Source organism: Sebastes umbrosus, chromosome 13 (genome assembly GCF_015220745.1).
Source record: "Sebastes umbrosus isolate fSebUmb1 chromosome 13, fSebUmb1.pri, whole genome shotgun sequence".
Lineage (NCBI taxonomy): Eukaryota > Metazoa > Chordata > Actinopteri > Perciformes > Sebastidae > Sebastes > Sebastes umbrosus.
In genome coordinates, this window is record NC_051281.1 from 25,989,313 (window position 1) to 26,015,671 (window position 26,359).

Here is a 26,359-nt window from a genome sequence, read left to right on the forward strand (position 1 = left end):
ACCTCTTGGCGTCACTCTTCGGTCGCAGTAAACACATGCTTAATATTGTGAATTGAACAAAAACACTTGCTGAGGTTCAAGCAACAGAACCACTTAGTTAGGTTTAGGAAAAAAACAACATGGTTGGGCTTAAAATGAATATGTTTTTACAGTGAAAATGGGACTTGTTGTTGTGAACACGGGACACGAACGAACAGCTGATTGTAACGTGAAAGTTAAAGTTAACACATGGGACAGGAACAGCGGTCTCCTGGATTAAAACCTTGTGTTTGTTGGAACCATTCTCCTCCCCTCCCATCCTGTGTGTCTCTCTTTAAACTACGTCACCACAGCACCTCCCCTGAGCGTTTAATATTGACGTGGATGGGTTTACATTATAGTTAATGGCAAGCCAGGTGCGTTACATACAGGCGTTAAAGGGTAACTTGTGCAGCGGTATCGAACGCTGACCGCCGTGACAAAGCCTCAATTGTGGTCAACTTCATTGTAGCAATAGTGTTCCCAGATCTCAGCAAATAATGGCCACAAAAATAAAAACCAAGTTGTGATAAATCTGTATTATCATCAGACGGCAACCTCCGGGTCTGAAAAGTGAAGCAAATGCCGAAGTGCCTTAAATGTGCATTCTTTCTAATATCCAGCAGGGGGCGACTCCTCTGGTTGCTAAAAGAAGTCTGATTGTATAGAAGTCTATGAGAAAATTAGCCTATACTTCTCACTTGATTTATTACCTCAGTAAACATTGTAAACATGAGTTTATGGTCTCAATCGCTAGTTTCAAGTCTTCTACAGTACATCATGATGTTCATTTAGAAAATGATGGTCTCATTTAGAGTTAAATAGACCATAAAGCAGGGTATGCTTTAGGGCATGGCTACCTTGTGATTGACAGGTCGCTACCACCGCGTTGTTCGGTTGTACTTAGCTCCACCCTCTCGTGTCACTTCTGGTTCCTAAAAACCAAGATGGCGACAGCCAAAATGCTGAATTCAAGGCTTCAAATCCGTAATCCACAAAGCAATTGGTGACGTCACGTCTATGGTTATCATTAAACTGTACATTAAGTTTTTTGATCGCCATGGAATGACATTTTCAGATACTGTAGACAAAATGAGTTAAGTCTCCTGGATGTCTCTATGTAAGCTCGTTTTCTGATAAGTTACTGTTTAGCATTTCCTTTTGTCGAAAAGAGGCAGTGTGTGTGTGTGTGTGTGTGTCTTTGTGTTGTTTGGCACTTTCTCTCCAGGAGGTAAATGCTTCCTCTTTGATCCCTTACACATTAATCAGAGGGAGATGTCTGTGTTCCCGTCCCCACGGCCTTAACTTATCAAACTGAAGGGATGGGTTGACCGTGCCTGGCCTGTTGGGCACAGACTTTTTGTTGTTGCATTCCTGTAGCAAGAGAGTGGGGCTCAAATGAGTCAAGTCAAATTTAAGTCTGTATTTGTGTTGCCTGCTGAGATCCAGACAGGGATGGGGGGGTTACATAATCTTGGTGATGATAGAAGTTGATGCAACAGAATGATATCACCGCTGAGGATGTTTTGGCCAAACGGATGATTGAGATTCAAATGGTCCGTCGGCCCAAGAGTAGTTCAAGAGCCAGGTGAGCAGTAAATTACCAAAGACAGCAGTGAAATATAGCCATTACTAATTCTAAATGAATGCACTGTTGACACATTACTGTGGCTAAATACTGAATGAGTCCTGCTCCTATTTGGCTTCACCTGGTTCTTCAGCTACTTTCAGCCCAAAATAGTTATCTAAATATTAATTTGAATTTCCTCAACTCACATGTTGCTCATGTCTTTGTATAATGGTGCTTAAATGGTAATACTAATCTGACACTTGAATTGATCTGGTAGGGAAACTCTTTTTGACTGACCCGCACAACAAGGAGGTCAGGGTCAACTGCATACTTGATTTGGAGCAAAGAGTATAGAAGCAAAGAGACGAAGCTGCCACCATTTTGGACTGAAAAAGCCAATGAGTTCATAGCCATGGATGTATAAAGAGACTTCTGTAAATCAAAAGATATAAAAGTTGTAAAATTAACTAATAAATGAATCCAGAGTTATTTTCCTCGGCATAATGAACGCGCATCAGACACACTGCACTGCCCTGCACGCTTATAAGACATATCCGGTTCTGCCAGCTTCCTGCTAGCTGTATGCGGCTGTAATAATGGACATATTGGCTGTAATTCATAACTTTTATTATCTTATATTACACCCATGGGCTGTATGCTGTAAGCCTGTACTGTGGTGGATGTATTAATGTCTCTTTTCCCAAACAACCGGCTATCGGCCAGTAGCTAGTAGTGCTAGTAGCATGACATAAACAGAATTTAATTTAGTTGTAGGCTATTTACTAACATGCAGGGCAAAAGCACAGGACACGACCTCTTATACATTCACGGTCTGTGATCTATTGGACATCCATTCTGGAGGTCATTGACATGAAAAAGTTTGAGATTGCTCTCAAAATCTGCATGTTGGATTTTACTAACTTTCATTTATGTCCATTGCTCACTTTATGCTCCTCTGGGCAGCGACCGGGCAAAAGGTTTAATAATTAAATAAGTGAGTAAGTAAATAGTTGTAATAGTACAATTGAACAGAAACATTGAATAGAAATGATCTTGTTTTACTTTTGTACGGCACTTTGTAGGTGGATGTTTTACTGGTGTCCGGTAGTCGCTTTCAGTCCAAAACGGCGGAGGTGTAGTTCTGCTGCTGGACGATGGTGCAATGGAACGAACAATTGACTTTCATTTCTTATCAATATACGTTCTTTGTCTGAGGTCAGCATCTTGCTCATGGGTCCTTCAGCAGGATTAGAGAGGACAGCTTGAATCCATTCTGCAGATGTTAAGGTAGTCATACTGTTCCGGATGCGTTGTGTCATGATTAAATGAAGATGAGATTAACTTGTACGAGTTTGTGTGAATTGATTTGAGTGTGAACATCAGGCTTTGGACAGCAGCTGGATAGCAGCTGTCCACCTCTTGTGATAACCGCTGGCCTCAACTTTCTCACATCTAACGCTTCTCAGCCGACTCTGACAACCACCTCCTCCCCCCTGAGGCTAAAAGCCAACTTGCTCCACAAGAATGTGATATCATCAAAATGTCATTGGCCGTGGCGTTTCTCCAAGAAGATGCAGAGGTGAAACGTCTGGTCCTTTGTGTTGGCAACAGGCCTCCATGCTATCAATCCCTCAGTCTAGTCCGAGGCTTTGGACGGATTAGGCTGCTTTGACTCCAAACCTTGCGCAACTCTGATTGCATAACAGCCAAGACAGAAAAATAAAGGCCTTCTGAGAAAGACTGCATTGGACACAAAGAGAGAACAAGTGCCTTGTGTTGAGTGTCCCCGTTTGGACCCTGGCTGCGGGGGGACAGGGACAAGGGGTTTCTGCTGGGCGACAGCGTGAGTATTGTAAAGATCTTTGCAGGACATGGCTAATCCTGGGTGAGAGGGTTATCTGCAGTCCATAATGGGAGGGAATAAATGAGTGGCCTGTTACCTCCTCAAGGATGCAGCTTTGCTCCAGCTGTTGGCCAGACACTCTTTCTTTTTCTCCAGCCATCTTTACACAGCTGATCTGGCTGAAATGCCACAGCAGAGCCGTAATTAATCATCATCACTTTCCACAAGTGCTTCTCACAAGATCTTTTATCCAGTATTGATGTCTTACAAGTCACTAAATCTCAATCAACAGTGTTTCTTGTGGATATATTTAACCAGAACATTGATAATTCCGGTAAATTCTGCATAATTCACTTTTCTAAGCCTAACCTTTCAAGCTCAACTGCTGTTTTGCAGTCACCTCAAGTAGACAGCAGTTGATGGACACTGTTTCCAGCAGACAGTCAAATATGAGATGGCTTTGCATGGCAACTGGTCTACCTAACCCTTTTTCCTTAATCTGTTAGTCCTTCTAAGTGTGTGTGCTAAATAGACACATAGAAATCAAGTAAAAGCAAAGATGGGAAAATAAGTAGAGAGACAAAGACCAAGAGTTGAACTTTCTTTATCAGGCACCGATGTCTCGTTATGGGTGTGTTATTGGCCCGGGGCATCCTTCTGCATGGGTCACTCAGTGTACTGAATGGACCCCTCCTGAGCCAAAGGGTGGACGGACACGGAAGATGAACTTCACAAGAAAAGAGGGACTACGTTTTCAGCATGAACTCAAACGCTTTCATTTTGGCTCCACTGGGAACACTGGCCTCTCCTCCCTTGTTATTATCTTTCTTTTAAAAGAGAGTTCTATTCATGCACCGCCCTTTCCTGGTCTTTGTCATAACACTGTTTTCTTCACTTCACAAGGAGCATTGCTTAGAAAAAGCAGTGTTATGCTAGCCGTTGTACTGCTAGTAAAATTAAGGAACACGTAGCGGCCAAGTCAATTTCTCTCAATTGTACGCCTTCATCAGTTGGTTTAGGATTCATTCAGCCCTCGATAGCGGTACCTCATGTGTTCCTACCAACACAAAGCCAGGAAGGGAGAGAGCCGGTGAGGGGTGTAACTGCACTAGTGACTCTTACTGGTTGTTCAGGGCACCTGCATGGATAGGGATGGGATGTGAACAGATAGCAATAACCTCTACAAGTGTTACGCCATCCCAGTCATGTTTTCCGTCCCTGCTGGCAGGTGCAAAGAAATGGCTGATGGTACAATTTGAAGGCCAACAGAGAGACTGAGACGGCAGTGAGATGAACCTAAGTACGAGGGAACTGGCTTATCCAGATTGGGGAGAAAATGGGAGGAAAATCAGGGAGAAAGAGGATTCGGGCCATCCTTGCTTCTTCCTTTCAACAAGTAAAGTCAAGAGGAAAAACACAGAAGGCTCTTCTCATTTTTCATCTTCATCTGATCTGATCATTCCAATACACGGATATTTTCACAACCACATGGCCATCTGGAATGAAGCTGTGGTGAGTGAGAGTGGTCTGAAAATGGTCGGCAAACGCCGCTTTGTTTCATGTACGTGTCATAACAACGGCTTGTATATCCGCCGTCCTCGGTCTTCCGGTTTCCCTTTTCAAATGACAAATACAGACTACCGTGACCTGCTGGTTGGGAGAATTAATTCATCTCACGCAGGCACGTGCTAACTGGCCGTCGGCTGTAGTCTTTGCTACGAGTGCGACTTTTAGGCCAAGACAAAGGCGACGTGAGGCGATGCAACTGGTGGTCTTCATCGCTGCTATTTCTTTGATGTCGGGTTGGTGTGTCTGGGCCTTTAGTAAGATGCTACAAAAGCACCACCAGAGATCTGTGTTTCTGTCTTGCATTTTGAAAAGTGAGGGATAAAAAGCAGTCATTTGGGACACTGGGAATTTCTAAATCCCAATAATCTCAAACAAAGTTTTTATCGCCTGATTGTACACCAAAGAATCTTGACAGTTCAACTCGGTGTAAAGAATCATATTGATACAGCTCTAATAAGTATCCAAGTATGTGGTCAGGAGCAAGACCCGTTTGTGCCTGAAGCATTTATGTTGATTACAGCACAAGAGCAGACTTTGAGGAGGACTGCGTAAACTATCAAGGCTTGCAGGCAAAATGAAGTGGCTCCGTCTTTGTAGTTTCTCCAGACCATAGCTAGCTAGAGTTAGCCCATCAAAGCTTCTCCTCACCTCTTGGAGCGAGATAGCTACAGCCAGCTCATCAGACGCTCGCCTCATTTGGCCCTCAAAATTTTCCCTACGCAACCCTGCTGCTAACAACCACTGATGACTTTTCCTGAGACACAACCTCATCCAGAGTGAAACATAATGCTCTGCGTGGATGATCTGTCTGCCTGATATATAGCACATGGTGCATGTGTGTGTTATGCATTTGTGTTTGTTTTCAGTAGTATTTGTGCTAAATATAGTCCCGACCTCTGACCAATACCGGCTACAGGTTACTGCTGGCAGGTTGCAGTTTAGGTTGCATGGCACTTTTAAATACCAAAGCCTCGATACACGCGGATATGAGACATGTTATTTTAGAAACTGACTTTGTGTTTAACTTTACAGCATATTTATGGAATACAAATACCTGTAGCCATACCATAAGGGCCACCTTATGTTCACCTTCATACCATTGAAGGTAAACATCAATATCAATCACTACCACTGTTCCAAACCACCCTCCATTACCTTGGCCTTTGTTTCTCTAATCCCAGCGAGCTTGCACTCACACACATTGATTCACAGTAATCTTTTGATGCATATTTAATGAGCTGCAGGGCAAATGTTCATTAGAAGGAGTTCCTGTACTTACATTTGACTAAGCGCTTTGTGGCTATTGATGTTGGCAATAACTAAACTGTATTTAAATGTACTTTATATACTGCTGTGCCTCTCCACTAATGTACTGAGAATACCCATCCAGATTCAAATGAGAAGTTCTTGTACTGGCAATTACATCATTAGCATTTAGCATCATTTGACTGATATTTTGTATTGAAATAGATACTACAGATACATCATTTTTGACAGACACCAAGTCCTCTCGCAGTCCGTAAGCCACTTACAAGACAACTATTGCATTGCCATCTTTGAACAGTTCTCTGTTAGACTCACAAGTCTCAACGCTACACTCATAGAGACTGACGACAATCTCCCTGGTTTCGATGCTAAAACTGAGTGTTCTCATTTTGTTGCTTAAACCTAACCAAGTCGATATTTTCCTAAGCCAAGTAGTTGTGTTGCCTAAACTTAACCAAGTCGATCTTTTCCGAAGCCTAACTAAGTAGTTTTGTTGCCATAACCTAACCAAGTTGATATTATCCTAAGCCTAAGTAGTTTTGTTGCCTAAACTTAACAAAGTTGCTTCCTGTGAAGACAGAAGTTTATTTTGAAAAGAGCGTATGCATGTAACAAGCAGAAATTGACACGTGTTGCTGGACATTCGTCGGAAAACGCATGAAAAATGGTGAATCACTTTTCACAAGATATCATGCGAACCATTGTATGAGGAAACGTTGCAGAAACACATTCACAGAACTGTTGTTGGTACAGCTGCTCTGCTAATATGCTAACAGACACACACAGACAGTTCACTCACTGTTGCTGCTGTTCAAAGTAAAAAAATATATTTATAATAATCTCTGCCAGTGAACGGCTCCAAAATGTGACTTGCGGTCACTGGCTTTATTCCTCCAGAATCTCCGGCTCTCTCTCCCGGAGCCACTTCATAGATGATGTCGACCGATAACAGCTCGTTATCCCTACGTGGCACCCTCCGTACGCCCATGTCCAAATCCAGGACATGTAAGGGGCATAGGTTGGTTAGCGGCCATTCTCTATAGCAACAACTTTGCATTTAAAAATCCCCAGACATTTGGCAGGTGGAGATCTCCGATTGTCACGAGACTAGGTCTCTGTTTACTCTTTTAATTCATCGGCCTTCTCTGATCCTCACAAGTCAGATTAATCCAGCTCAGAAGATGTAATAGCCTCCTGTGTAGATCATTTACAAGGCCACAGTATTACTTTAATAGCTGTCCTTGAGCCCTTTCACACAGTACAGGCATGCTTTGTTGCCAAATCAATAGTTAACAGCCATTAACTTTGACCAAATATGGCACCAGGACGTACCAGCAAATGTTTCATCATTGCTTTTCATTAATGTCACACTTGTGGCCAGCAGACACGGACCCTCAACTGTTTTGGAATGCCCACACATCCTCACACACACGCACAGAGCAGCACATGTTGTGTGTGTCCATGTAAGTTAGAGGGGAAACATGCTATTTCCGCTGTAAAGGGGATCTATTGCCACAGGGGTCGGAGCTCAAAGTTTAAAGATCAAGAGGTCACACAGTTGCACCATCTGGCCCACAGAACCTCAAAATATCTGGCAGCACCTTCCTCCTTCAACACTTTGTGTTTTGATCTACGGTGTTGTGCGTCTGCAATACTTTGTTGACTGTCTAAACTTGTATATGTATATGCCTCGTACTGCATTTTATGATCATGATATGCTTGTTTTATTTAATTTTTTTATCTATTGTGGTTTTGCATATATAATAAAACAAAGCGGACAAAACATACTCAAACCAAGTAGACAAGTACAATAAAAACACAATAATGATATTAATAAAATAAATGACTAAATAAAAATCAGTACAAATAATAATATTACTAATACAAATAAATAAGTGATTAAATAATAATTACATTAAAACCCATCCCTATTCCCCTCCCCCATAATAATTAGAATTAAATAAATAAAAAAAAAATTATTATTATTATTTTAAAAAACATTAAGGAATTATATAAAACTAGTAAAAAAAAAAACTAAAAAAAAAAACTTTTGTCACTGCTCATCCAGAAAAGGGGTACAAGGTCGAGCTACACAGAAGAGAGAGATCTATTGATCCTAGATGTGCTGTAGGACCAGATTCCATAGTCTGAGGAACTTCTGAGGATTGCCTTTTACTTGCTGCTGCTTTCTAAAGCATTGTTGTGATAAACCTAAAGTGTTTCTAAAGCAGACGACATAGCAATGTACCAGTCATTCCAGACTGGTCAGACATGAGTGACTCTCCCCTGCTCTTGTATAATTAGTCAGGGCGATGGGGTCGGGATCGCAGACATTCTCCTCTAACTAACGCGCTCTGGATCACAGAGCAAGTATTTCCCTCCTGCGGAGCATGTAAAAACACACACACACCGATGTGGACACACACGGTGTAAGCCATCGCACATACACATGCCCTTTTCTTATCACGGGAAGGAACACCGTCAAAGGTTATTTGTAGAGGATTACGTGTGTTCATTTCAACCAAATGAAAACAGCAGCAGACGTAGCACCGTGCACAGAAGCAGTCTCAACATAAATAGTCTGCTTGGCGTAAAGAGTGACAGATTAGATTTCCTGAAGTACAAATGGGGATTCTGCGGATCGCTCATCAGTCACGTCGTCTCTAAAGTGAAGACAGAGGGACGACTAAATTTGGCTTTTATTTGATGTGAGAGTGGGACCATAGGACAACAGCTGGCCTCTTCATCGCAGTCATTACCATCATCATCATCATCATCATCATCATCATCATCAGTGAAAGAATTGAGTGTGAGGCCAACGGGAGGATGTGGGGGAAGAAAGAGAGAAGAGAAGAAAGAGCTTAAAGAGAGATAATAAGAGAGTTGGTGGGAAAAATCTGTGAGTCAAATGAGGAAAAACTAGTGCTGTCAAAGCAATTAAAATATTTAATCGTGATTAATCGCATGGTAGTCCATAATTAATTGCGATTAATCCCAAGTTAATGGCACATTTTTTGTCTGTTCAAAACGTACCTCAAAAGGAGATTTATCAAGTATTTAATACTCTTGTTAACATGGGAGTGGGTAAATATTCTGCTTTATGCAAATTTATGTATATATTTATTATTGGAAATCAATTAACAACACAAAACAATGACAGATATTGTCCAGAAACCCTCACAGGTACTGCATTTAGCATAACAAATATGCTCAAATCATAACATGGCAAACTGCAGCCCAACAGGCAACAACAGCTGTCAGTGTGTCAGTGAGCTGACTTGACTATGACATACACCCCAAACTGCATGTGATGATCATAAAGTGGGCATGTCTGTAAAGGGGAGACTCGTGGATACCCATAGAACCCATTTTCATTCACATATCTTGAGGTCAGAGGTCAAGGGACCCGTTTGAAAATGGCCATAACAGTTTTTCCTCACCAAAACTGAGCCCGCTACAACCTCCGAAAGAGCGATTGCATTAATGCGTTAAAGAGATTAGTGGCGTTAAATCGAACTTGCGTCAACGCGTTATTATCGCGTTAACTTTGACAGCCCTAGGAGAAACTGTATCATAGTAATGCAGAATCATGTAACCTCCATTGAATCTGTTTGAAATAAGGAAACAAAGATTTGTGGAGGCCAATGTCATGTGTTTATTGTTATCAGCCAGAGTGACGAACGTTGAATTGTTCTGGATAGTAAAGTCACTGTCCTGCATGCTAATGTGTACAGATGGGCTTGGAGATATGAACGGAAGACTGAGGAGCTTTCAAACTGTGGGAAATACGGTTGCGTGTTATGTTGCATTTGTAAACCATCCTTCCATCCAAGTGCACAACTGTAAATCATCTACATCTGACTTCATCATTTTATGTCTTTGCCAGTAAGACAGTCTTATATTCTATGTCAGATCAGCAGCCACTCCATGCATTCATCTTTCTATTTTTTTTTTTTTTACCCACTAAGCTTCTCTGTTTTCTCCATCTGCCTGCAGCAGGGTGGAGTTTTCTCCCTGCTTCCTAGCTCGGAGAGAGCTCGTTAAATGGCTGTTGTTGGACGAACTAACTCTTTCCATTACATGTGTGTTTTCGACACCAGTGGGCTAAAGGAGGGGCATCTCTGTGTATATGTGTGCATGGAAAGGGCCTATTTCTACGAATGCCGCTGACAGTGTTTGCCTTATTGTGTATCTCAGGTTAAACACGTCTTGTAGACACAAATATTGGAATAAAGCAAATACCTTTTTATTTGCCCAGTGGGGGCTAGTAACAAACTGTACTGTCCCTCAAGGAACTAAGTGTGTGAGGGAGCCTAACCTAAAGGGACTGACGTCATTCTATCAAAACTCTCTGGATTTCAATGGTCCCTTACCCCCACCTCCCACATACACCGTCAAGCAGGCTGTTGTGATAGACCTCCCACATACGCACACACAGCAGGGGCAGCCTTTAGACTGGTGCGAGCCACTGAGCAGCCAGAAAACAGCAGTAGCTCTCCTGATCCGGCCACACAGCTATTGAGGAGAGGGGAGGAGGAGGAGGAGAAGGAACAGTAGCCAACTCCTGCTGTAATCCCTCATGTCCCTGACTGGTGGCTACTCCGCGGGGCTTTTCTCAGCTTAGATTGGGACTGTAACGTCATCCACTGCTCGCACAGGTAGGGGAGGTGTTTCTGCTATTTCCCTTTGACAAGGCTTTGATTTACGTTAAGGTGAAGTGTTGTAATTCAGGCTTTAAGGATGTGAAGTCAGCTGAGCAGTGGGACTGATCATCCTCATCCTAATCGCGAGTCACATTTGGCAGCAGAGCAGGTGATTATAAAAGGTGCTGAAATGGAGAAAGTGAGGGGGAGCTCTTCTTTCACGACTTCTGTCTATGTTTATCTACATGACTGATGCTTTGAAAGTGTGTGTGTGTGTGTGTGTGGGGGTGCTCATGTGGACGGGAATGGATCCACAGTCCCAAACTTGATACTTGCAGTTTCATGAGCTATATAAATGTGTAACGATGACTTGATTTGGAGCCTCCTGTCTTAGCCGCTAACTTTTCAATGGGAGACAGCATTGACTTTAGTGGAGAAGTCATATTAACAGCAACCAAAACTCTGAAAGTCTGCATCGTAATTGGTCTGTTTTTTTTGTGGGGGGCCAGGGAGCCCTTACATGGGAGTAAATGTTCCAAGACCCCCTCATATTTGTAACCCCGATAAAGCATGCTTACTACCATTTGTACTCTTAGGTGCCATTGGAACTAACTGTATTCTAAAACTTCTCAACCTAAATACGTCAGGCCTGTTTGATAGTGATAAACAGAAACACGTTTCAATTTGAATCATGTTAACACCACTTTGTTTTGCCCGGATAAATTCGGGTGCTTTGTAATCAGATGTCGCTTTAGCTTGGCCGGCTTCGTCGCTTCATTCGCTAGCACCTGAAGACACATGACGCATTTTGGTTTCCCGTCTCTGTGCTCAATAAAACCAAACTCAATATAACTGTCATCATATTTTCTCAATTTAGCTAGTTTGGGCTTAGCGTCACTTGACGATGTGGACTGACTCAAATATTTCTCCATGCTCGCCAGCTAGCTAGCTGGCTAATAAGCTAAGCTAAGCAGCACGAGGAACAGTTCGTTGCACCCTGAGTGAAGTGACTGATTCATGACAGATTGACGTGATGTGTCACAAACATATCAGAGTTTCTATTGGCCCAAAGCTAACATGGGGTGGAATAATAGACACAATATGTTTGTTTTATTGGCGCAAATAGTCCCCATCTGTAGATACACACTGTTTATTGATACAGCACAATTTTCTAATTCATAGCAAATTATTTTGTGGACCCCCTGGCAGAGTGCCATGGACCCCTGGTGGTCCCCGGACCCCACTTTGAGAAACACTGCACTAGACCATGGGTAGGCCTACTGACACTGAAGATACACTGTCCAAATGGCATGCACTATTACTGCAACTGGCCATTATCAGACTAGACATGCTAGAAGCTACCATAGCCTCTTTTTCCAGCATGTGGTCCACCAATGTACCAATCAAAGTAAACTCACTAACGGATTAGCAGTAGAAAGCACACGCTGTGTTCGTCCGTGACCAAAGCCACCAGATTTGTTTCCACCAGCAGTCTGACAGTGCAGTCGCTACAGTGCGCCATTCCCTTGGCAAGTTGCCCCGGGGCCAGCCAAGGAGACCTCGCACTACCCAGCATGTGTGTACGCCCACCAAGCTCCATTACAGAGCTCCGTATTCACTAAAGCTGAGATGGAGATATCTATAAGTTACAGAGACACAGACAGCTTCTTTGTGTGCAGCTCCTTTCCCAGCTGTAGAACTGGACTTGGTTATCAGGACAGGCCTCATCATGAGCTTCTTGGGAACTTTAATGGGCAGTAGAGGAGGACGTATGTGACAAGGTATTGTTTTGTTATTGAATGCGTAACCACACAAAGTGTTGCTAAATGCTGTGGAGGAGTGGCGTTGTGATTTTTCAGACATTACACATAAATCTGTCTGCACTGATGCACTGTGTTGGCTGTATGAGAGAATGAGGGAGGGAGGAAAAAGTATGTGTGTGTGTGTGTGTGTGTGTGTGTGTGTGTCAACCTTTTCAGTGTGACTCTCAGTGTGTCGAGCTTTTTGTTTTGCTTTGGGATTCGGGGGCCAGGAAAAGCCTGCAGGCCTTCCTTACTCAGTGAGGCTGATTTTCCAGTGATGACTAAATTCTTCTGATCGGGGCACCCTACTTCCTCTTCACTGGACTCGGGTGTGGCTGTGTGTGAATGTGTATGTGCATGAGTGTATTTATGTACAGTGTGTGTGCATGTGCATTTGTGTTCAGTAGGCAGAGTCAGACACAAATCAGCTGATTAAAAGTCTGTGATGTCCATTCATCCATCCGTTTTCCACACCAGTGTGTCCTGTTCACAGTCGTGGAGCATCATAAGCAAATAAAATAAAATCCTCAACTGAGTCATCTTCAATTATGCCGGTATCCCTCGGGTGATGCGGATCAATCCAATTGGCTTGAGAAAGTGCAAGGCAGGCCCCTGTGATTTCATCGTTTTTTCCACAGCGCATGCCACAGACCCTGCTCATTTCCTGAAGCTGGTAGAATAGGTGGACATGAGCCAGTGTTTAATTTAACTGCAGCTGTTTTGGCCATGCCCACACAATTTCCCCGATACCCCTGCTTCTCTCTCTATGATAGTTCCTCACTCTTTGCTTCATAGTGTCTTGCTGAATCCTGTGTGCTTATATTTACAGGATAAATACTTGAGCAATTGAAAATAAAAAGGGTTGTGGAAAGTTAAACGGTTGTTGATTGTCATCATTGGCGTAATCTGATTCTAATTAGCCTCTGTCGTTCTTGTTTGTTTTAGAGGTCATCCATACCGAAGGGCCCCTGGACGGCAGCCTCTATGCCAAAGTTCGCAAAAAGGAGTCTGTTGAAGGAACGGTCACGGCGAACGGCCTCCCGCCCACTGCTGCTGAACACGCCCTACCTGCGGTTGACCATGCCTTGTCGGTGAGCAGCGACTCAGGAAACTCTACTGCCTCCATCAAAACTGACCGAACTGATGAAGCGGCAGCCGCTCCACAGGCTTCCACGGTGAGCCAACAAACGCACGTTCCTGTAGGTGAGGAGCTGCCCTCGGTCCATCAACACGCCCCGCCTGCACAACAGCCAATCAGTCCCCAAGAGAAACAGGAGCTGGAGCAGCTGCTGAGCGGCTTGGAGGGGCCCATGCATCGACAGGGCTACCTGTCCACCCCGCCCTCTGCTGTTGGAGGCATGCTTCACCTGGTTCCTGCCCAGGTCCATGTCAATGGGCACAATAGCATTGACCGGGAGACGGACATTTTAGATGATGAGCTGCCCACCAGTCAAGAGGGCAACAGTGTGGACAGTCTGGGGACGTTCTCTTCCACAGACGGTCGGGCTACACCAGCTGATCTTTACTACCAGCCCGAGTCACTTGTCAATGGCCAGGACCATGTGCCATATCTGGAGCGCAGTGTCCCAGAAAAGCCTCTGGAAACCGTCCAGTCACAGGTTGGCATACCCAAAAAATCTGTCACTCTGACCCATAGTGATTCAGCGCCATTCTCTGGTAATTACATGGCTACCCAGAATGGCAATTTGTACCACTCTCAGTCATTTGGTGCAGAGCCAAACTCTATGCCACCAGCTCCCACCCGCACCACCAGTAGCAGGGATGCCGTCCAGCGTGGTCTCAACGTTTGGCAGCAGTTCGGCGTACCAGAGGAGCCAGTGACTGAAGGCCTCATTTTTAGTCCGCCTCCTACTGTAGCAGCGATGCCCAGCCACCACAGCCTCCCACAGTTTCCTCATCGCCACAGCGCCTCCCAGCAAGAAATTGAGCAATCTATTGAAACCCTTAATCTCCTCATGTTGGACTTGGAACCAGGCCGTCCGCTGGTGCCAAAGTCCCAAAGTGCTCCACTGCGGGAAAACAGTGTTGTAGTGACCACCCAGCCGTCCTTTTCCCAGAGCCAACCCAGGCCCTCCCCCCAGCCCGACGCCGCCATTCACACCCACTTTTCTGGCCCCGTGTCCAGCCTGGCCGGCCACTCGTCACCGGCTCAAGTGTCACCTGGGAAGCCTACTACACCGGAGCCTGCACCTATCCAGGGATCTCTGAGTTACACGTCTGAAAGGGCTGGAACGAGTCCTTCCCAACAAGCCTCCCCCACTGTAGCTGGTCACTTCCAGATCAAACCCATCAACAGCTATCCACCAAGCACGTTGTCCCAGTCTGCAGAGGTCTCTGAGCCCCAGAGAAGCCCTAGCGCTGCCTCAGCATCACCCCAGCCAAGAGAAAGTGAGCAAGATGAAGTCTTCAACGTTGAAGGTCTGGTGGCCCAAAGAGTGGCTGGTAAGAGCTAATATTAAGTTGTTTTACCTTGCTACTAAAGCTCCTTTTATGACCTCAGCCCCCAGAAAGAATTACCTGTTATCCAACAGCAGTATGTATTTACGTGATCTCACAGATTTCTAATGATAAAATGTTTTTCCCTGGAGCAAAACCAAACTTAAAATCCAATATTTCCACAAACACTGCACTGTTCACTGTGGGGTGGCACAGTCTGTGGTTTTAATCTTTTGGTTTTGCCCGTGGCAAGGCTTACACAATACTAGATGCAACCTGCTGCTGGAAAACAAGTTATAAAATCGTTTTATTTTCGGGATTTGTGTTAGGAACAGTATGTGATAGACTGCTGAGGTCACAGATGTGACTACCTGACTTTACCTTTACTTGCAGAAGAAGCCGCACTATTTAGTTTTACATAGCATGATGACACAGATAAATACAGTATGTTATAGGTATGTCATGAAGCTGTTTAATTCTCATTTTAAATTGGAACCCACTTGTTGTCTATAGGGGCTTAAACTGCAAAATTCTCCCATGAGGCCTTGCGCAGAACTGAATCTTAGTTGTAGCCTTCCACTATAACTTCTCCCATGAAGCATCCGAACACTGCAGTTGGTTCATTATTTCCACAACCAATCCATTATCCGGTAGAGACATCAATATTACCTTGTTGGTTAATGGTCTAAATTCAAAATGACCTATTACACATACATCAAACTATCTAACTAAAATGGAAGAAGTCTTTATCCTTTGAGTTTCTCGACCCAAGAAAGTGCAGTGATGAGTCTGAAGTTATACCAAGTATTATTCATTGTACCAGTTGTGCACAATCGTTGTTATCGTGGTAGCAAATGCAGGACAGAATATGTAACACAGAGTAAAGTTGATTTTACCAGCTGTGCACTGTACACACATGTCTCTTGGAAAAAGCACAGCTCTGTCCTTATCTCATTTCCTGAATGTCACCTCAGCACACGGGCTCAAACAGGAAGTGTTCTCTCCAGTCCAGCAGGTTGACCGTCCCTAGATAAGCACATCAGACATCCTGCAGAGCAGCAAGAAAGTCAACATAAAGCAGTGTGATAGCCGAGCCCTCAGACACTGTAGCAAACACCAGAAAGAGGTTTTCTGGAATCAACCATACGGCTCACTTCAATTTACTGCCATTTAAATACTTTCTACTTCCTGTATCATAGAAATCCTCCATTTTTTTCATGACTTGTTGGGGGACCGTAAAGACAAAACTGTCTCACTTATGGTTTTTTACTGAGGGAGTTATAGGTTGATTTCCCATCTGGTAACAGGAATGAGCATTTTTTATCTATATACATGAAAAACATCTGTCAGTTACCTTCTTGTTCTTTTCATAGGCAAGACCTCGTCTATATGTTTTCTTTTCCCTTTTAGTTTTGTCGTCATCATTCTCCTTTCTCTCATCATTCCATCTGTTTACCCAGAATACTCGGCTCGTGTCCAACGTGTCATCCCCAGCATGACCTCTTCTCAGTCTGAGCACCGCCGCTCTCACTCCCTCTCGGGTTGGTTCTCCCATCCTGTCTGAAGGAACACTTAAGTCCTTTTTTCCAAGTGTTCCTTCAAGTTGTCCAAGTTCAAGTCTGTATCTGCTTTGCCTTTGAGTGCGGTGGGCCTTGGTTTTCATTTAATCATTTCTTGTTTAATAATTGCATCCATCTGCAAATACTCACTTTGTCTTTGTTTCACTTCCTCTTTCTCTTTTTCATACGTAACACGTTTTTCTTTGTCATCATCGGGTTTGCAGAGCAGCAGCAGCATCATCAAACTAACCACTCTGCATGCATACTCGCCCTTCATTTCTGTTTGTTCCGAGTTGCAGTTTTCTACCTCAAGGTTAGGGAATTACCTCAATGTGGCATAGAAACAAAAAAAGACCCCCAATTGGATAATGTTAAAGTTTCACAAGAACTAGACAGGGGAGGCACAAAGGAGGCTCTGTCCCCTGCCAGAAGAGAGCATGTCACAAGATCCATTTTGCCAAACTCTGGGAACAATACCGAGGCCAGGATACACTGGCTTCATTCAAGGCTGCTTTTTTTTCACTCGCACTATTTTGAAGATTTACAAAGCCAGACAAAGGACACCAAATCCAGGAGAAGGGACCACAGTCCTACTTGGAAACATCACTAAAGCCGTATGTGTCCAGTGGGAGACAGCGACCACAATGCAGACAGGATTGTTTCTGTTCAGGGCCCTGGGGTGTCAGGGGCCAGTCTGGCCTCTTTACCGCAGACAGCAATATCCTTTTTAGTGATGCAATACAACGTCAGAGTTAAATGTTACAGAGTAGATCTTTGATTGTGTTTCCTTTAGTGTGTTATATAGTTTTTCATGCACGTGAAAGGTCTGCAAAGTCACAAAGTCCACTCCAAAGAGAGTTACTCTCTCCCACAGAAACACCACTCCTGAACTTCCTGAAATGCCTCAGTGAAAGTCCCAGCTTTTCTTCCGTAACGTCGTGATGTCACCAAGTAACACATTTACATACTACCTGCCTAGCCGCTATTTTGGCATGCCCTCAAACAAAGCTAGTTAGAGCCATGGATGTATAAAGAGACTAGATACAGCATCAGAGGCGGGCTCCCGTTCATTCCTGTAAGTAAGTAAAGTGTTTTTTGAACATTAAAGCATGTTCTAGTAGAAACCCCAAATACAAGTAGCAGCATAATAGGTCCTATTTAAACACCAGGAATGCAACCCCCTCACTCTTTCCTTAGATGACCTCTCTCAGTTGTAGGTGTGCACATATGGAGACTGTGATTTCCCTTCCTTAAAAAATAAGAAGAAGAAAAAAAAAAAGGATCACCGATCAAGTTTATGTTTTGGGAATCAACCCCATGCTCATCCATGTGATGAGTGGATTTTAAATAGCTGAGAAAAGTCGAGAGTCTCCAGCCACCCCAGCTGGAAACCATTAGCCGTCGCTAGGGGCAACAGCGCAGTGTTTGACAGTGCTCTGCTGCCGAGCACAGCATCGCGGGTACATCTGGTTCTCAGTTTCTAGGCTCGGCACGTTGGTGGGTGTGTTTCTGTTTGGGGGTGTTGACTACCAACATGCTTTTCAATGCTGTCAGTTCCAAGATTTTTTAACCAACACCCTGCCAATACTAAGCTGGAGATGAATCCTAAACGATCCTAACAGATGGCATGATTGGCACTGATTTATCACTGATTTCTTTCTATTATGTAAAAATCATACATGTACATATAAGCATATAGAAGTACATTAATTTATTAACCATAACCTAATGTTAATACTGGTAATGGTAATTTTCTCATATAGGTGTGAAAGAGGAGCTCTAAGAAACAAACAATAAGTTAAAGCGGCAGTAAGCAGAATGTTTTTGGCATCATTGTGCGAAAATAATTCAAGTGTTCTGAGAGAAAACTTCTGCACCTCCTAATGGCTCTATTTTCAGGCTTTAGAAAATCTAGCCCGTGACGGGAGGTTTTGGCCAATCACAGGTTTCATTTCAGAGAGAGAGCGTTCCTATTGGCTGTTCATTCAACGGAAGCAGCTATCAATCACTTGCGAACTCCGATCAAACGGTCTAACTAGGCAGCACTGATCAAATATGAATTCATATTCTGTTACTGCAATGCCTATTTCTCTCCTTAAATGTTTTCAGAAACATCTTGTAGTGTACTGTTTAGCTGTAAAATAAGAAAGTTTGCTCCGTCTGGTGGGCGGTGCTTGGTATTTCCTCCACTGATCTCAACATGGCTGCCGGGTCACAAACTTTCTCATTTTACATTTAAACAGTACACTACAAGATGATTCTGAAAATATTTTATGTGAGAAATATGCATTACAGTAACAAAATATTGATTCATATTTGATCAGCGCTGCCTAGTTTGACCGTTTGGTCGGAGTTCGCGAGTGATTGACAGCTGCTCAGGGATGGCAAGGCTCCAGCTCGGCTCTGATTGGTTGTTTTCCTCCGGTCTGTGAAATCTTGCAGATGCCATTAGGAGCACCGGAGGACACAGAGGCACATGATAAAGTGACCGTTTTATGAAACTAACCTTTGTTAATCATATTTGCTCCATTTCTACCCACTGCTGCTTTAACTCCAGATCCATCAGACATAACATTCATCCAACTGTTTCAGTGACAGAATTTGAAACACCAAGAAAAGTAACACTTTCACAAACACAAACCAGAGGATAATCTGCCTCAGCACAAACAACACCACAGGATTTATTATCCCGCTTGTTTCTTAAACCTATTGTGCTTCCCTTTTTTTTTCTCCCGTTGACCTTCATCTTGTTCCAAAGTGCAGGGCAGCCAGTGACAGTCTTTCACATTGGCCGTGCAGCTTTGGCCAGCGTTTCATGCTTGGCTACCTCCACCCGTCAGTCAATGGCGTTGCATATTAGCATAAAACTCTTAACTCAAATCCTGTTTGTTTTATGCCGGTAGCTTTCTCTCTCTCTCTCTCTGGCGCTTTTAGTTCAAACCAGATTAACTGAAATGAGCTTACTGGCTGCTTTGAGGTTCAGCCAGATCTGGCCACATTGACACATTAGATAACGAACATACAGCTCGCACCAGTGTATCAGAAAGTCTTGACCATTAGTGTGAGAGAACATTTCTCCCCCTGACATTCCAAAACATATTTTTAGCTGTTGCTAGAAAGCCTGAAAATCACTTTATGTAACATATTTCCCAGGTCAAGTTTTTCCCTAAACTTTTAAACGCTTAAAATCGTTTGTGTGTTTTGTTGGTGATATCATGGAATGTGTTTATTAATGAATTATATAAATTCTTAATGGGCTTCAGTTTGATCAGCAGCTTATTAACCTTGTGTGTGCATGTTAAATTCAAAAGTTTGAAGAACCACAGCCTTCTGCAAAATGCACACGATGGCCAGTGCAGTGAGCATTCACAATGGCTGACAACCATTAACCTCTGATGGCGGTGATGGTGTTGCTGGAGGAAAGTGGTGTGATGGAGAACCTGTGACCAGTCCTTGCTGAATTTTATCACTCAACCTGCGTGTCTTCTCAGGTGTCCAGGCCCGCGCAGTGTTCTTGGACGACCCAGCGACCCTGCCCCGCCACCGCATCGCCAGCGACGGCCACTACCAGAACGCATCCGACGACGGCCACTCTCCCGATGTCCCACTTCGGTCCCCCATCCGCTGTGTTTCTCCAGAGTTCGTCAACGCCTTAGCGATGAACCCCGGAGGACGACCTAAGGAGGTAGGGAGCGTACATTTTGGAACATGTTTTCCCGCTTTTTTTTTTCTCTTTGTTGACATGTGTTTTTGTTCCGCTCCTCAGAGACACATGCACAGCTACCGTGAGGCCTTCGAGGAGATGGACGGCGGCCCCATCAGTCCTACACCCGTAGTTGGTGGTGAGGTGTTTCCCCAAACCCCTGCCTTCCCCATCTCGCCGCAAACCCCTTACTTCAACCTGTGTAAGTCCCCCCTCTGGCTGACAGAGGGCACTGTGGAGCTCAGACGTTGTTACTGTAGATATTCAAAATGAGAACACGATTTATATCAAAGCCCATCTGAAGGTCGTCTTCGACAATGGTTTGATTCTTATTTTGAGATTAGTCTTGATATTTGACATTCATTCTTAAATGGCTTATTTTAGCACTTAGCATTAACTTATAAATGTCTTTATCTGTTTTGAAATGGAACAACAGAAATGTAGATTAAGTTGTGATGCTGAATTTACTGTAGGAAAAGTCTTGAGGCGTACATGTTAATCCGTCATGTTTTGAGACTCTCTGGAGTCACTCAAGGTACTTTATTTTGACTTACACTAACTGTTTTCTTTCCGTACTTCATTTGGTACCACATATTCCGAGCAGTGAGAAAATATCCCCCACTACTACCTCATCTCATCTTCATTCAGATTGTAAATGGGCTGTATTTCCAGTGCACGAGTGGGCCGTTGGAGCGTTCTGGCCTTTTGTTGGCTCATCAAAATGCCTGAGTGGCCGCGTCTCGTGAAGACTGAATCCCTCTTTTCTCACAAGAATGTCTGCAGTCATCATTCAAGAGATGCAGAATAAGAAAAAAAGGGGGAAGAGAGAAAAAAAAGCCAAGCCAGTTTGCTGTAACTGAAGTCCAAAATTCAGCCAGTTACCTGATCACGCGTAAACGTCTTTTTCTAGTAAAACTTTCACATAGAAGAAATAAGTAGAAGAAAAACATGTTACGGTCACTTTAGACCTAAATAAAAAATAAAAAATCAACCTCTATGAATATTAATTCTAACCATCAGAGTATGTAATACGTATAAACATGTACACACAATTACATATAGTGGTTAAGATTTTAATCTGTAATGTGTATTTTTTTTTAAGATTTTCATCACCTGTTCTTATAATAAATGTCCTTACCGCAACATTACAATAATGTTCATTTTATACATTTAGGTTTTTGTAATTTTTATAATATTTTTAAGACATTTAAATTAATTTTCATCAAGCTTTGTGCATCATTGTAAATATTGATACAAAAAATCATATAAATGATTTGTAAACAAAAAAGAATATTTTAACATTGTGTAAAATAATATGTATATGAATCAATTCCATTTGAAATAATGTCATATTATAATTGAACAAGCTCATTTTACGTACAGTATCTCAACATTGAGACCACAGTTGTGGGACATGAAGAAAAGTGGTGTTTGGACCCATAACATACTTAATACATTTTATTAAATGATAATTATTTTTATGTCAAGATGGCTAATAACACTGTGTATATATTTTTCAAATATTGTACTGCAAATTTGAACATAAATTTAAAACACCCGTTATTCACTTAGTCCAGAAAATAGAAAAGATATAGATAGACAAACCAACACACACACACCCATCTCCCCCAACCCCCTCTCCCAGTCTCACATACACCCCACACTAAAACTAGACTGTATTAGGTAACGCGTCGTTGGCCAACTCTACCAATGACCTCATCCAGTCCTCTTGCCTATATCTCCCCCGGGGCACACCCATAAAAGTTAGTCATAAAGACTCACTCCATATTTTTAACACCCGCTCTGTGGCGCAACATCCATCCTTCCCCTCAAAGTGGGAACACTGCGTACGCAGGGACGCTGAACAGCAACCTCTTCTGAGATGAACAAAGAATGTTGAATCTTTTAATGAATTAACTGCGACACAAAATTAAATTGTTGCATTAGATATGTAAGAGGACGCGAGGTCCTACATTGTTTGTGTTTCTAAAAGACCTCAAAAGCCGATTGTCTTTTTTCTCAGCTGAGCACAAACTGTAGTTAACTGTCATCAGTTAACTGAGATAAGTTTTGCAGTCATTTGCAAAACTCGTTAAAGTTGCATGTTTCGCTAATTGGTTAGTGCACGACACCAGATTTATTTATCTCGAGTAGCATATTCCCAAGTGTTCACTTAGCCTGCCCCACACACACCACCCCCGATTCAATGTGGGGAATCTAGGTTGCAAGTACAAAGAATTGATTTGGATTCTTTGGTAAGTAGAGGATGCACGTCTCTCTACGGGAGTTCCACTGTCCGACACCGTCAGCCAAACGGATCCCCCATCCCACAATCCCCATCCCTTCCCTCTGCCCGAGTGAGCTTTACCCACCACTTATCACAGGTCTGCACCGCTTTGGCATGGGAGCCACATGAGAGCAGCACCGGCAACACAACGTAGGACACACGTCAGACATATTCAACCGCCAACAAACTGCAAGACTTTTACTGATGAAATAGATACATGCAGTGAAAAAAACAAAGAATAACCTCCGCTTTCATGAATTGACATTGTTGAAATAATAGCAACACACTCATCCATAGATCCATAAAACACAAAGACATGCCTCCACTCTCTCAGCTGCTGCTGCTCTCTGTGCTGCTGTTGATATCTGTGTTTGAGTCCCTGTTGTTGCCTTGTTTCACCACAACCAGCACCCTGCCTGCCCCTCCCCATCCCCGAGCAGTCTTAATTACCCAGACAATTATGTCTTGTCCTTTGGTATTTGTGCTAGCAATATGTGTTTGTTATCACAAGATATGTGTTTGTTATCACAAGAGTTTTGTTTTCCCTCCTCCCACATGGTTATTTGTGTATACGCTGGAGGGGAATAACGGAGAAGTTGGCATTGTTAAAGGAAGACCAGAGGTGCAAGACAGATTCCTGAAGTGGAAGGAGTCCCCTTGATTAAAACACAGTCACAGTCAGGATGATTCTAGTAATATAAATTTAAATTAGGGCTGTCAATCGTTAGCATTGCTAATGTAAAACTAAAACAAGGTAGAGTCTATAAGACTCACAAATGTAAAAAATGAACAGCTGAGGAGTACAAATGCCATTCTCCTGTAACATGACAAGTTCCTAGGGAACTACAGTATGTACCCTTTATTCAGTTTGACCCAGCTCTGCTTTGTGTTCGACACACACCTTATTCTGCTGTTGGTAGACTGAGGTGGTGTCACTGCCAGTTTGTCACATTGTGATTATAATCACATGCATGTTTTGCCCCTCCATCAGAGCATGAGCGCACCCCTCTGGACATGTTGCTCCTGTGTGTTTAGCTGTGTAGATGCTGTATTGTCTTGACAGCTGTTTACCTGTGTATTAGTATACAGTATAATTATCAAGACTGAACGTCAACTTTAAGCGGACTAGACTGACGTTAAAACAAATACAGCATATGGAAGTAATGACGTTTGAGACCATTAGAATTTGTGTTGGTTGTTTCTATACACCCTGCCATCATTTTCTGATTTAGTCATTTTTCTCAAAAAAGTGATAAATGGTTGTTAGACTGCGTCAACAGGTAGCAGCTGTCAAGATGTCAGTGACGTATGATGCTTTGTGGTGATAAGTGTCCCGTTCTCTTCAGGTCGGTCACCTCCTGGTCTTGCCAGGACTCCACTGTCAGCGCTGGGTTTGAAGCCCCACAACCCAGCAGAAATCCTCCTCAATCAAACAGGCTCAGGTTGGTTGTAACACTCACTCAACACTCGTAACACACTAAATCCAAGACCGTTATTGTTTTCTAATGCTGTTAAAATGCTTGTTTACATAAGTCTTTTTTGTAAAAAAAAATAAATTAAAAAAATAGGGCTGTCAATCGATTAAAATATTAAATCGCAATTAATCTCATATTTTTTATCTGTTCAAAATGTACCTTAGAGGGAGATTTGTCAAGTATTTAATACTCTAATCAACATGGGAGTGGACTTGGACATGGGAATGCAAATGTATACATTTATATCTGTAAATGGGAGACTCGTGGGTACCCATAGAACCCATTTTTATTCACATATCTTGAGGTCAGAGGTCAAGTGAACCCTTTGAAAATGGCCATGTCAGTTTTTCCAAAATGTAGCATAAGTTTGGAGTTTTATTTAACCTCCTTCACGACAAGCTAGGATGACATGGTTAATATCATGGATTCCTTAGGTTTTCTAGTTTCATATAATGCCAGTATCTTCACTGCTACAGCCTCCGAAAGATCGATTGCGAGTTAAAGAAATTAGTGGCGTTAAAACAAATTAATGTTAATGCATTATTATCGCGTTTACATTGACAGCCCTAAAAAAGAAATAAAGTAAAACTTTTTATAAGTTAAGTTTGATCATCTGACAAACAAAAATGCAAAGCAAAATATAAATGTATATGGTCATTTAAGTTGGATTCATCTTTACCCTTATATCTAGCATAGCAGCTAGTGTACCAACACAACAAGCTTGACAACCGTTAACCTTAACTGAAGGCTTGTAGCCTGATATTCCTCATGAATTGAGTTCCTTTGATATTCCCTGTCACACACTCACACACACACACACACGCACACACACACACACACACACACACACACACACACACACCCCATATTAATAAAAAAATGTATGGCACAGAAAAAACTCCCTCCCACTTTTCGTTTACATTATTCTGTTTCTCTGGATTATCTCCAACAACAGATGATGAGAGCAGTGAGGATGAGGAAGGTAAGGTTGCTGCTATAATGCCACAGATCTTCATCGACGTTTTAATCTCCTCCACCCCATTGCATCTCTACCTAGTGCTCAGTTGTAGTCCACCTACTGTACATACCATGTGTGGCAAAACCATTTCACCAAGTCACAACCACTCTCACGACAACATACACTATTACATCATATTATTTCCATCTTGTGCCACAAATTGTCTCCACAGTCTTTATTTTTTTGTCACCGTCACACAACTACAATGCTGCAAAACCAAAGGGAATAACAAATATGGACAGAAAAAAGCTAAAGTGAAGTAAATGTGTGACTCACTTGAATTATTATCTCCCTCTCACGCAGCACCAAGAAGCTATGTGGAGTCTGTGGCGAGGTCGGCAGCGGCGGGCGGGGAGCAGCCCACGCCGCCTCGGAGCCTTAGCCCACCGGGAGAGACTACAGGCCAGCAGAGGAGTCCAAGCCCCTCCTCCCACACGCTGAACCCACCTTTGTCCAGCAGCAGCCCCATCCAGATCTCCCAGAGGTGAGCCCAATACATAATGCTCTTTTGCTTTCTGGTCCCAGACCAGATGTTAGACCAGAAATTAGAGAATGTGTTAAAAAAAAGAAGATATCAGGTGCATCTTTTATAGTCTTTACAAATAAAGAGCTGTCTTTTGGAGCCATAGGTGGCTTCTTCTTGGCAAGGACCCTGTTAATCGCTCATTTTTATAATCACTATTTACTACTCAAATATTCAGATTTTCTACTTAGGTACAAATAAACTAAAGGCCTTTACACACCGTTGGCATGACAAATAAACGACACAAAAATGCGAAAAACTCGCCTGCGAATGTTATATGTCCAGGGCTTTTATTGTGAAAGGTAAGAACGGAAGGAGTGGATCTGGTCTGCGTTACCTTTGTCAAGGTTGAAAGGAGTAATAAGTTAGCCGTCCTGCTTTGGACCATGGCGCCTTCGTGTTGTTGTTTCATAAATATAGGCGCAACTCAACCCATTCTGCTCAACGTGATTGGTCGATGCCTTAATTCAACATGCAAAAGCTCAGAAAATCAACCACGTTCCCGAAAAAAAGTGTGTCGCTTTTTTGCCGCGTAGTATTCACGTTCTATGTGAAAGTACTCATGAAAAAAAACAGTTAGAAAAAATATATTGATGTGCAAATTAATGGCACGGAACGAGCGCCCC

At 42.9% G+C, this 26,359-nt stretch overlaps 1 protein-coding gene and 1 long non-coding RNA gene across 10 annotated transcripts in view; one reads left to right on the forward strand and one right to left on the reverse strand.

Moving 5' to 3' along the window:
- The window catches only part of tns1b (tensin 1b), a 205,480-nt gene that overhangs the window by 167,347 nt on the left and 11,774 nt on the right, over positions 1-26,359 (forward strand). For 4 of the 9 annotated variants that reach the window (XM_037790812.1, XM_037790816.1, XM_037790817.1 and 1 more), the window contains 7 exons: positions 13,657-15,174; positions 16,629-16,709; positions 20,219-20,412; positions 20,494-20,632; positions 24,064-24,159; positions 25,148-25,174; positions 25,514-25,694. In XM_037790812.1, the coding sequence (XP_037646740.1) occupies positions 13,657-15,174; positions 16,629-16,709; positions 20,219-20,412; positions 20,494-20,632; positions 24,064-24,159; positions 25,148-25,174; positions 25,514-25,694 (2,236 nt within the window). The remainder of the gene's footprint in view (positions 1-13,656; positions 15,175-16,628; positions 16,710-20,218; positions 20,413-20,493; positions 20,633-24,063; positions 24,160-25,147; positions 25,175-25,513; positions 25,695-26,359) is intronic. The other 5 variants (XM_037790813.1, XM_037790819.1, XM_037790815.1 and 2 more) reach the window with 3 other exon arrangements.
- LOC119500879 lies at positions 574-26,348 on the reverse strand. The gene is made up of 4 exons (XR_005209705.1): positions 25,937-26,348; positions 20,175-20,179; positions 7,370-7,381; positions 574-584 (listed from the first exon to the last, which is right to left on the reverse strand). It is a non-coding gene; the product is annotated as an uncharacterized LOC119500879 (long non-coding RNA).